The sequence below is a fragment of the Leucopleurus acutus genome (assembly GCF_964270905.1).
Source record: "Leucopleurus acutus genome assembly, chromosome: 17".
In the NCBI taxonomy this organism is placed as follows: Eukaryota; Metazoa; Chordata; class Mammalia; order Artiodactyla; family Delphinidae; genus Leucopleurus; species Leucopleurus acutus.
This window is the reverse complement of record NC_139159.1, coordinates 38,650,008-38,663,168: the sequence shown is the minus strand read 5'-3', so window position 1 is coordinate 38,663,168 and position 13,161 is coordinate 38,650,008. Positions and strand designations below refer to the sequence as shown.

Here is a 13,161-nt window from a genome sequence, read left to right as displayed (position 1 = left end):
TATTTCCAATCCTCTTCTCACTAATTCATAAGATAAGCATGGCATAATTTCACATTCACCTGAATAGAAGCAATTACAATTGGATATTTTGTTGTGTCTAGCCTTTTATATCGAGAACAAAGTCCCATTTGTCATCGTGTCTCCCTTCTTCAACTGTGCCCTCAGATAACAAACCCATCAGAGACAGAACATTCTGTAAAGCACAACAGGGTAACTAGATGTTGGCCTTATCAAATTGGGTTCTTCCTTCATGCTAAACTCTAAAGCTTAGCATCCTGAAAAGATAATAAAAAGCTGATTTTTTTTTAACAGAAAGGGAGGCTTCTAGGCAAACTAGTCTTTGTATACTCTCCCTTTACTTAAATAGAAAAATAGCATAAAATCCTAAATGTATGTAAAAGCAACTTTTTAATAACATGGTTAATCTGATTATCATCTCTATGTATTTTCTGTATGTTCTCACTCTAGAAACAGGGAACTAAACAACTCCATTAAAATAATGTTTCACAGAAACAGACTCACAGACATGGAGAACAGACTTGTTGTTGCCAAGGGGGGTGGGGGCGAAGGATAGACTGGCAGTTTGGGATTAGCAGATGCAAACTATTATATATAGAATGGATAAACAACAAGATCCTACTGTATAGCATAGGGCACTATATTAAATATCCTCTGATAAACCATAATGGAAAAGAATATGAAAAATAAAAAAGAAATATACACATATATATATATATATATATAACTGACTCACTTCACTGTACAGAAGAAATTAACACAGTATTGCAAATCAACTATACTTCAATAAAATAAGTTAATTAATTAAAAATAATTTAAAATAATATTTTGATTGCCAAGCATCTAGTAATATATATTCCAACCTAAATTTTTATCCAATTGTTAGCCATTTTTAAATATCCTTACATTTATTTAGCATAATTTATAAATTCATACTATACACTTATTCTAATTGTAATTCCATTGTCATGGAATTACATGACACATTTTTTCACTACATATACTTACTGTTACTTGTTTAACTTTTTCGATTATTTTAAAGGTTAGAATCAGTGATTGTTTCACAGCAATTTTCCTTTAGAAAATTTTCTTCTCCCCAATTTTCCAACACTTTCATGTACTCTGCCTGTCAACTTATCTAGGAATATAACTCTATATTTTGAACTATTTTCTCTTTCTACACTGAAGATATTATGCTATCTTTTTTCTGGAATCTGCTTTCAGTTCATTGTCATTTCTTTGTAGGTGATCTATTTTCTTAAAATTTTACCTTTTGCTCTAAATAGCTTCCCTTTGGTAGTGTACATTTTTACCAAAATGTGTCTAGGTATGGATTTATTCTTATTCTACCTGGCACTCAGTGTGCTTTTTCAATGTGAGGGATCAAGTCTTTCTTCAATATTTTAATATTTTATTCCGTTAATAAGAATTCACACCCAGGTCTCTGTTTCTTTCTTTTTTTAATTGAAGTGTAGTTGATTTACAATTTTGTGTTAGTTTCAGGTATACAGCAAAGTGATTCAGTTATACAAACATAAATGTCCATCTTTTCAGATTCTTTTCCCTTATAGGTTATTACAAAATATTGAGTAAAGGTCCCTGTGCTATATAGTAGGTCCTTGTTGGTTATCTATTTTATATAGAGTAGTGTGCATATGTTAATCCTGAACTCCTGATTTATCACTCCCCTCACCGCCTATCCCCTTTGGAAATGATAAGTTTGTTTTCTGTGTCTGTGGGTCTGTTTCTGTTTTGTATATAAGTTCATTTGTATAATTGTTTTTTAGATCCCACATATAAGCAATATCACATGATATTTGTCTTTCTCTGGCTTACTTCACTTAGTATGATAATCTCTAGGTCCATCCATGTTGCTGCAAATGGCATTATTTCATTCTTTATTATGGCTGAGTAATATTCCATTGTATGAACATACCACATCTTCTTTATCCATTCATCTGTCGATGGATATTTAGGTTGCTTCCATGTCTTGGCTATTGTTAATAGTGCTGCAATCGATGCAAAAATACTCAGCAAAATACCAGCAAACCGAATCCAACAATACATTAAAATGATCCTACACCATGATCAAATGGGATTTAGCCCCAGGATGCAAGGATTTTTCAACATCTGCAAATCAGTCAGTGTGATATATCACATTAACAAATTGAAGAATAAAAAACATTTGATCATCTCAATAGATGCCAAAAAAGCTTTTGATAGAATTCAACATCCATTTATGATAAAAAAATACTCTCAAGAAAGTGAGCATAGAGAGAACATAATAAAGTCCATATATGACAAACCCACAGCTAACATCATACTCAACAGTGAAAAGCTGAAAGCATGTCATCTAAGATCAAGAACAAGACAAGGATGTCCACTCTCACCACTTTTATTCGACATAGTTTTGGAAGATCTAGCCATGGCAATCAGAGAAGAAAAAGAAATAAAAGGAATCCAAATTGGCAAACAAAAAGTAAAACCATCACTATTTGCAGATGACATGGTACTATACACAGAAAATCCTAAAGATGCTACCAGAAAACTACTAGAGCTCATTAATGAATTCGGTAAAGTTGCAGGATACAAAATTAATACACAGAAATCTCCTGAATTCCTATACACTAATAACAAAATATCAGAAATAAAATTCAAGGAAAAAATCCCATTTACCATCGTATCAAATAGAATAAAATACCTAGGCATAAACCTACCTAAGGAAACAAAAGATCTGAACTCCAGAAACTATAACACACTGATGAAAGAAATCGAAGATGACACAAACAGATGGAAAGATATACCATGTTCTTGGACAGGAAGAACCAATATTGTCAAAATGACCATTGTATCCAAGGCAATGTACAGATTCAATGCAATCCCGATCAAATCACCAATGGCATTTTTTATGGAACTAGAACAAAATTTTATTTTTAATTTGTATGGAAACATAAAAGACCCTGAATAGCCAAAGCAATCTTGAGAAAGAAAAATGGAACTGGAGGATTCAGGTTTCCTGACTTCAGACTATACTACAAAGCTACAGTAATCAAAACAGTATGGTACTGGCACAAAAACAGAAATATAGATCAATGGAACAGGACAGAAAGCCCAGAGATAAACCCACACACCTATGGTCAATTAATCTATGACAAAGGAGGTAAGAATAGACAATGGAGAAAAGACAGCCTCTTCAATAAGTGGTTCTAGGAAAACTGGACAGCTACATGTAAAAGAATGAAATTAGAACATTCCCTAATACCACACACAAAAATAAACTCAAGGGCTTCCCTGGTGGCGCAGTGGTTGAGAGTCCGCCTGCCGATGCAGGGGACACGGGTTCGTGCTCCGGTCTGGGAAGATCCCACATGCCACGGAGTGGCTTGGCCCGTGAGCCATGGCCGCTGAGCCTGCATGTCCGGAGCCTGTGCTCCGCAACAGGAGAGGCCACAACAGTGAGAGGGCCACGTACTGCAAAAAAAAAAAAAAAAAAAACCTCAAAATGTATTAAAGACCTAAATGTAAGACCAGATGATATAAAACTCCTAGATGAAAACACAGGAAAAACACTCTTTGACATAAATCACAGCAATATCATTTTGGATACTTCTCCTAGAGTAACAAATAAAAACAAAAAATGGGATCTAATTAAACTTAAAAGCTTTTGCACAACAAAGGAAACCATAAACAAAATGAAAAGACAACCTACAGAATCTTTTGGGATTTTTTAACCATTATGTTTTTATCTCATGCTATATTCTTATGCCACTGTGTTGCAGTTTTTATAATGCACTCAGACATATTTAATTGATTAAAATGTATTCTTACTTTTAATTTTTAAAATGAAATTATGTAGATACAAAATCTCTTTATTCTCCTATTCTTTCTTCCATCCTTATTGTTTCTTCAGTGATGACTAATGTTAAGCTGTGCACACACTTGTGTGTGTGTGTGTGTGTGTGTGAGTGTGTGTGGGTGAAATCCTGAAGGAAAATTCTTCCATTTATGTGGCCTGAATACCAGTCAGTCTATGTTCCACTCCACAAGTCAAGAGAAGAAAAGCCTCATATCTCTTTCACATGATAGTCTTTTAAACATAAGAAGGCAGCTGTTTGAATAATTGTATTGATATCACCATCAATCAATGAATTTATTTACACTTTCTCTTATGGTTCAAAATAAAAACGTGCATGCAATCTACAGTGCAGCAAAAGTGACCTGAAGGTGGTATCAGGAGGTGTAAACTAAAGTTCTAATTCTGTTATTTCATAGATATTAAATTTGTGAAGAAACTATTTAACTAACTTAGTTGCCTCACCTGCGAACGGAGACAGTGAAAAATAAGTCACAAAGTTAATAAAGAGGACCGGGACTCACATTACTCAAATGTCACCTTCTCAGGGAAGTTTCCCTTAAGCCTTCTGCTATAGGCTGAAGGTTTGTGTCCCCCACAAAATTCCTATATTGACATCGTCATGACTAATGTATTAGGAGGTGGGGCCTTTGGATCCAGCAGAAGAAAAAGTAAAAATAATCTTATTTCTTGCACATCTGTCTTTGATAGCTTTAAAATTTGTGGGCACTCTACCTGGTTTTGCCCCTCCCCCACTGATTGCATTTTCTTATTCTCCTTTGCTGACTCCTGCTTCTGCCCACCCTTTAAATACTGTTGTTTTCAAGGGTTCTGTCCTTCTGGCCTTCTCACTTCACTGTGTAAATTTCCTCAGGCATGGCTTCAAGTGTCACACTTACATAAACAATCTTTTAATCCAAATCACCAGCTCCAACCATTCTTTGTCAAAAAACAAACAAAGCCTCATCTTGCTACTCCACTGCTTCGACAACTATAAGTAGCTGAATTGTATCCTCCCCAAAATTCATATGTTGTAGTCCTAACCCCCAGTACTTCGAAATGTGACTGCGCTTGGAGATAGTCTTTAAAATGGCAATTAAGTTAAGATGATATCATTAGGGTGGGCCCTAATTCAATATGACTGCTGTACTTACAAGAAGAGGAAATTTGGACACACATTTGTAGAGAAGGGAGATAATATGAAGACAGAGGGAGAAGACAGCCATCAACAAGCCAAGGAGAGAGACCACAGAAGAAACCAAGCCTTCTGGCACATTGGTCTTGAACTTCTAGCTTTCAGAATTGTAAGAAAATAAATTTCTATTGTTTAAGCTACTCAGTCTATGGTACTTTGTTATGAGAACTGTAACAAACTAATATAGTAGCTTTTGAAATTAAGTTCAAACTTTACATACAAGAGCCATCCTGATTTCATACCTTTCTCTAACCTCATCTCCCATACTTCACACTCAGTGAGTTCCCTGTACTCACTGTACAATTTATTTGTACAATATTACCTTTGAACAGGCAGTTCCTGCACCTAAAATGCCTGTCCACTGGTTCTTTATCTATTCTTATGCCTCCCTGTCATTCAAAGCACATTTACAAGCAATGCCTATTAAAATAATTTTAATGTGTATTAGGTATTCTCCAAGTACCAAGCACAATCACTGTGCTAGGACTCAGGGATACACCAGAGAATGTTCCCATTTAATTGAGATTCCTTCTTCTCATGCACCCTGTGCACACCTCTATCACGATACCTATCACAAGAATATAATCATTCTATCTTGTCTAAAGGTATTGATTTTTAAGAATACCCTTATCAAGTAGCTACTATGTACCACCTTTATTAAGCACCTGCTGTACTAAGCACTGTCTACCTCATGTCTCACTCATAACAGCTCCGTGAGAGAGGTACTATTTTTATACCAATTTTAGAGATGAAAACTTAGCTTCAAAGAGGAAATTAAGGTGACACAGGTGGTAAATGGTAGCGCTGGTCATCAAGCCCAATTTGTCAGATTTCAATTACCTTACTATATCACTTCTCCTAGGAATATGTAAGTTCCTGGAGGGCCAGAGCTATTATAACATTGCAATTACCCTACTTGAAATGAGACTAGCAGCTCATCAGATGATTTTGACTTGGAATCTATCAGAGCAAGAACATCTTTCCCAAGAAAGATATTCATTGGGAAAAAATGAACATGGCAAGTTGTTGAAGGTGTTCATGTCATAGCCAGTGAAAAGTAGAGTGTTTTGGAAACTTTTGCCAAATAATATGACGTGTTATACTCATTAGTGTAATAATTTACTCCAGAATATAGATTGGAATATAACAATCTATTCCAGAAGGTGATGTGAATAATTCACAGATAGGTTACATAAGCAATCAAGATTACAGATGTATTCCCATCTTGAGAACCAACATACATTTCAATTTTCATTTTCCACTGATGGTCTCTCTTATCTCTTGGTGTTTAATGTCCAACTGGTTTAACTTTTAAATTTCTCCTCAACCATTATCTCACTTTGACATTATCCCTCATTGGCAACAGCTCTGCCAGATTTTTCTCTACAATACATTTGATGTAACATATTAATAACCTAATAGAACACAGGAGCTGGTATTAAAATCCAGTTCTTGGGCTTCCCTGGTAGTGCAGTGGATAAGAATCTGCCTGCCAATGCAGGGGACATGGGTTTCATCCCTGGTCTGGAAAGATCCAACATGTCACAGAGCAACTAGGCCCATGTGCCACAACTACTGAGCCTGCGCTCTAGAGCCCATGAGCCACAACTACTGAGCCTGCACGTCACAACTACTGAAGCCTCTGTGCCAGCCCACACTCTGCAACAAGAGAAGCCACCACAATTAGAATCCTGTGCACTGCAATGAAGACTAGCCCCCACTCGTCACAACTAGTAAAAGCCCATGTGCATCAATGAAAACCCAACACAGCCAAAAATAAATAAATAAAAGAAAAAGTTAAAAAACAATTTTTTAAAATCCAGTTCTTGTGATTTATCAGTCATTCTTAGAAATAAAATATGTACCAAGCACTCTGCTAAGCTCTCTCTATATAATGGATGCCCATTCTAACCACTCCTATTCAACATACTACTTGAAATCCTAACCAGAACAGTCAGGTTAAAAAATAAAATAAAAGGCACCCAAACAGAAAAGAAAGAAGTAAAACTATCTTTGTTTGCAGATGATATGATCTTATATATACAAAGTCCTAAAGACTCCTCCAAAAAACTGTTAGAACTAATCAACAAATTCAGTAAAGTTGCAGAATACAAAATCAACATACAGAAAGTAGTTGCATTTCCATACACTAACAACAAAATATATGAAAAATAAATAAAGAAAACAATCCCATTCACAATAGCATCAAAAACAATAAAGTTCTTGGAATAAATCTGAGGAGTAAAAAAATCTGTACATGGAAAACTACAAGACTTTGGAGAAAGAAATTGAAGATGACACAAACAAATGGAAAGATATCCCATGTTCATGGATCAGAAGAATTAATATTGTCAAAATGTCCATATTATCAAAAGCTGTCTATAGATTCAATGCAATCTGTATCAAAATTCCAATGACATTTTTCAAAATTTCCAATGATATTTTCAAAAATAGCAAATATAATCTTAAAATTTATATGGAGCCACAAAAGACCCCAAATAGCCAAAGCAATCCTGAGAAAGAAGAACAAAGCTGGACATATCATACTTCCTGGCTTCAAACTATACTACAAAGCTACAGTAATCAAAACAGCACAGTACTGGCATAAAAATAGACACATAGACCCATGGAAAAAAAATGAGAGTCCAGAAATAAACCCCTGCATAAAAGGTCAACTAATATTTGACAAGGAAGCCAAGAATACACAATGAAGAAAGGATACTCTCTTCAATAAATGGGTTGGGAAAATTGGATAACTACATGCAGAAGAATGAAATCAGAGCCCTATCTTACACCATTCACAAAAAAAGAATTTGAAATGAATTATAGGCTCAAATTTAAGGACTGAAACCATAAAAGTTCTAGATGAAAACATAGGGGAAAAAACTCCTTGACATTGGTCTCAGCAGTGATTTCCTGGATATGACAGCAAAAGTACGAGCAAAGAAGCAAACATAAATAAGTAGGATTAAGCCAAACTACAAAGTTTCTGCACAGCAAAAGAAACTCAACAAAATTAAAAGGTAACCAATGGAATGGGAGAAAGTATTTGCAAATTATATACTTAACAAGGTGTTAATATCAAAATATAATAAGAACTCACACAACTCAATAGCAACAAATCTAACAACCCAATTTAAAAATAGGCAGAGGAACTGAATAGACATTTCTCCAAAGAAGACATACAAATGGACAACAGGTATGTGAAAAAGTATGCAATATCATTAATCATCAGGGAAACGCAAATCCAAACCATGATGAGGTATCACTTCACGCCAGCTAGAATGGCTATCATCAAAAAGACAGGAGATAACAAGTGTTAACAAGGATGGAGAAAAGGGAACCCTAGTGCACTGTTGGTGGAAATGCAAATTTGTACAGCTACTATGGAAAACAGTATGCAGGTCCCACAAAAAATTAAAAATAGAACTACCATATGATCCAGCAATCCCACTTCTTATTATATATCCAAAGAAACTGAAATCGGGATTTAGTAGACATATCTTCACTCTCATGTTCACTGCAGTATTACTCACAATAGCCAAGATATAGAAACAACCTAAGTGTCTGTTAACAGATGAATGGATAAAGAATATGTGGTATATATATATATAACAATTGAATATTATTCAGCCAAGGAACATAAGGAAATCTTGCCATTTATGCCAACTTGGATGGACATTGAGGGAATTATACTAAGTGAAATAAATCAGACAGAGAAAGATAAACACTGCACAATAACACATATGTGGAATCTAAAAAAGACAAACTTAGAGAAATAGTAAAGTGGTAGTTACCAGGGGTTGGGGGCTGGGGGAAATGGAGATACTGGTCAAACTGTAAAAACTTCCAGTTATAAGATAACAAGTTAGAGGATCTAATGTACAGCATGGTGATTATGGCTAATAATACTGTATCACATATTTGAACATTGCTAAGAAAGTAGATCTTAAATGTCCTCACCACAAAAAAGAAATGATATCTATGTGACAGGATGGAGATAGTAGCTGATTCTATGGTGATACATTTGATACATTTGATACATTTGCATTTATAAATGTATCAAATCAACACATTGTACACCTTAAACTTACACAATATTATCTGTCAATTATATCTCAATAAAGCTGGGAAAAAAACCCATTATATCATCATAGAGGTCAATTCTTAGATACAAATGAAGTTAGTACTGGTCGACTTAGATAAGGACAAAGAATAAGAGGAGGTCTTATGCTCATATTCACACAAAAAACACCATTTACCTTTGATGGAGGAAAAAACTCAACACATTCCAGCCATGTGGTTAAAAAGGACTTTCCACATATTGCACATTTTCTTCCCTGCGAGATTATGTTCCTGACCTGTGGGTACCATTCTATGGCTTGCATTAGGAAAGGATCCTTTTCTGCTAGCTGATTCATTATAAATCTTGATGTTATTTCCTAGATTAAAAAAGAATATGGTTCCTCAGATTATTCTCAAAATAACTGGTTTATATTACATTGATTCCCATTTCACTAATTTATATTTTTGGCTTATTCCTCAGTTTCTGTTAAATTAGTTTTCAGTAGTATATATAATGAATTATATTGTCAATGACTGGCATTGTAAGTTTAGTGTGCAACATTATATGAAAAGGAAGTTACTTCCATTGTAATATCTCTATGTCTCTGACATACAGGAATTCAAGTTACAATAAATTTACATTATTAGATAAAGTTTAGGTTCAAATTTTGTACCTCTCATTACAATAGGCAAGGACAATACAAATATTCAGACTGGACCCAAAAACTGAGTCTGTCATATTTACTAAGCTCTAAACCCTTACTACTTAAACTGTAGATCATGGATCAGTAGAATCTGAATCACCTAGAAACTTATTAGAAATTCAGACTTTGCTGCACTTTCAGACCTACTGAACCAGAATCTGGAGTTTAGCAAGGTTCCCCGGGTATTCTGTATGTATTCTGTATGTATGTTAAAGTTTGAGAAGCACTGGACTAAGTTATCTACTGCATTGTCTGAATTGAGACAGACTGGTAAAGAGTACAGATTTCTATTACCCAAATCTCTGAATTCGGTATGTATTAAACCTACCCACATAAATATTTCCAGATACTTCACTTTAGATAATAATAATATTATAATATTAAATAATAAAAGGGGTGGTGAGGATGGTCACGATGACCATCAACATCATCAGCTTAAAGTAAAAATATATATATATAATACATAACTATATCTTCACTGACCAAGCAAACAAAATAAACATTTGATTTACTCCATTAAATGCCCCTCATTGTTTGTGCCAATAGCATGAAGTTCTGTGTAAATGTTACAAAAACACTGCATGAATTTTAATAGTGTATAAGACTTTTTTCCTGGCCAAAGTGAAAGATTTCCCAGTGGTATTAAGGTAGTCCACATCAGGTTCTGATAGGAATCTTTGGAAATACATACCTACATACATACATATTGGGTTGGCCAGACCGCTCATTTGTTTTTTTCTGTAAGATGGCTCTAGTAGTGCTTAGTTGTCTTTAACTTCATTCAGAACAGTTTTGTTAGATTGTATTATGACAGCTGTCATATCAGCGTGCATTTAAAATAAAACTTACCAAAATTGGTGAGTTTTTGTGTAGCCATTTTAATACTGAAGATGGAAGAAAAAAAGCAACATTTTCAGCATCTAATGCTTTATTATTTCAAGAAAGGTAAAAATGCAACTGAAATGCAAAAAAAAGATTTGTGCAGTGTATGGTGAAGGTGCTGTGATTGATCGAACATGTCAAAAGTGGTTTGCGAAGTTTCGTGCTGGAGATTTCTCGCTGGACGATGTTCCACGGTCAGGTAGACCAACTGAAGTTGATAGCGATCAAATCGAGACATTAATTGAGAACAATCAACGTTAAACCACATGGGAGATAGCTGACATACTCAAAATATCCAAATCAAGCATTGAAAATCATTTGCACCAGCTTGGTGTTGTTAATCGCTTTGATGTTTGGGTTCCACATCAGCTAAGTGAAAAAAACCTTCTTGACCATATTTCCGCATGTGATTCTCTACTTAAATGTAGCAAAACATTCCATTTTTAAAACAAATTTTGACAGGCAGTGAAAAATGGATACTGTACAATAATGTGGAATGGAAGAGATCACGGGGCAAGTGAAATGAACCACCACCAACCACACCAAAAGCCAGTCTTCATCCAAAGAAGGTGATGTTTTGTATATGGTGGGATTGGAAAGGAGCTTCAAGAAAACCAAAGTATTAATACTAACAAGTACTCCTCCCAATTAGACGAACTGAAAGCTGCACTCAATGAAAAGGTCTGGAATTAGTCAACAGAAAACACACAATCTTCCATCAGGATAATGCAAGACTGCATGTTTCTTTGAAGACCAGGAAAAGACTGTTACAGCTTGGCTGGGAAGTTCTGATTCATCTGCTATAGTCACCAGACATTACACCTTCGGATTTCCATTTATTTCAGTCTTTACAAAATAGTCTTAATGGAAAAAATTTTAATTCCCTGGAAGACTGTAAAAGGCACCTGGAACAGTTCTTTGCTCAAAAAGATAAAAAGTTTTGGGAAGATGGAATTATGAAGTTGCCTAAAAAATGGCAGAAAGTAGTGGAACAAAACGGCGAATACATTGTTCAATAAAATTCTTGGATAAAATGAAAAATGTGTCTTTTATTTTTACTTGAAAACCAAAGGAACTTTTTGGCCAACACAATACATACAGACATAATTTTTCACTCATCTATCCCAATTAAAATCTTTTAAATAATAACAAAATCCTATAAATTCCTGTGTCTCTTTCCCTTATTTCTCTATCCATTCCACTTAACAAACATCTGGGAAAGATGCCATTATACAAAAACAGCCCTGAGCATTGGTTCCTAACTGCCTGATCCTTCAACAGCATAACCTCCTACACACTTCAGCTTATTCTCGGGGATGGTTACATAATGAGGTCATCCTTTCTGAAAGAATTACCCTTTCACACTAATATTACAGGACTCCTAAATTAGATGTTTGTTATCACTCCTCTCTCTACTTACACAAAGCATAGGTTGTGATTCTGAATGAAACACTGATTTTAGAGGTAAGTTTTATCTACCAGAATTCAACGGCTAGTCTCACTATAAAGCCTCAGAAAACTAATAGACAAGAATTCAAACCCCAAAATAGCAGGTGGTAGAATTTGCTGAAGTACATGGAATGAATAAATAGGTCACAATTCATACAGTTCACTTTTTCCATTTATGATTTCTGGAACCAAACATGTTTGTCGCACTCAGTATGTCTCTTGACAACTCTTACATTACCCATTATTTATATCCTTCTCCTACTTGCTGCCAATGTGTTGCTGTGGAAGAATGACATATATCATTGAAATATAAAGTTATTACTTGAAAATACAAGTGTATATAAAATAAGATACTTTTGGCATGAGCAATAGTAAATTTCAGGAAAACTCGTAAAGATACATGCAATGCAGTTTTTGAGGATACACAACTTAATGATGGCCTAATCTCGGCATTATTTAAAAGTCAAGAAATCTTCTATGATAAATAAATTGTTCCTTTTAAATAGTTTATATGCTATTCTGTTAGAGTATTTGTTAGATAACTATATGTAGGTCAGAGATTATTTCTGTTTAAACCATCATAGATTAAAATTAGTTCCGGGTGTTTCTTTTATTTTTCCTTACATATGATGATTTCATTTGAATTATAAAATTATCCATATACAAATTATATTTATATAAATATAAAAAATTATAAAATGTAAAAACAAATGTGAATCCGTAGAAGGAATATTGAACTTTGGAACTATTATATGATCAATTGTTACTGTATGATAGGCACTAAAATGTAGCATGAAGAGCAAAGATACTGAGTCAGAGTCAGATAGATAAATAGGTACAAATCCTGGCTCTGTGACCTATTAGTGTGACCCTATTTGGACAAGTCCTTAACTTCTCTGATCTTGGATACCTCACCTGTAAAATAGGGATTTTTTTTTCCAATACTATCACATAGAGTTCAGAGAATTAAATTACATAACACAGGTAAAACTCAG

At 34.5% G+C, this 13,161-nt stretch overlaps 1 protein-coding gene across 2 annotated transcripts in view; it reads right to left on the bottom strand.

Moving 5' to 3' along the window:
* LRRC69 (leucine rich repeat containing 69) overlaps nucleotides 1-13,161 on the bottom strand; it is a gene marked incomplete at both ends in the record, with an annotated part of 99,358 nt that overhangs the window by 9,928 nt on the left and 76,269 nt on the right. For both annotated transcript variants that reach the window (XM_082858691.1, XM_082858690.1), the window contains one exon: nucleotides 9,329-9,508. In XM_082858691.1, the coding sequence (XP_082714817.1) occupies nucleotides 9,329-9,508 (180 nt within the window). The remainder of the gene's footprint in view (nucleotides 1-9,328; nucleotides 9,509-13,161) is intronic.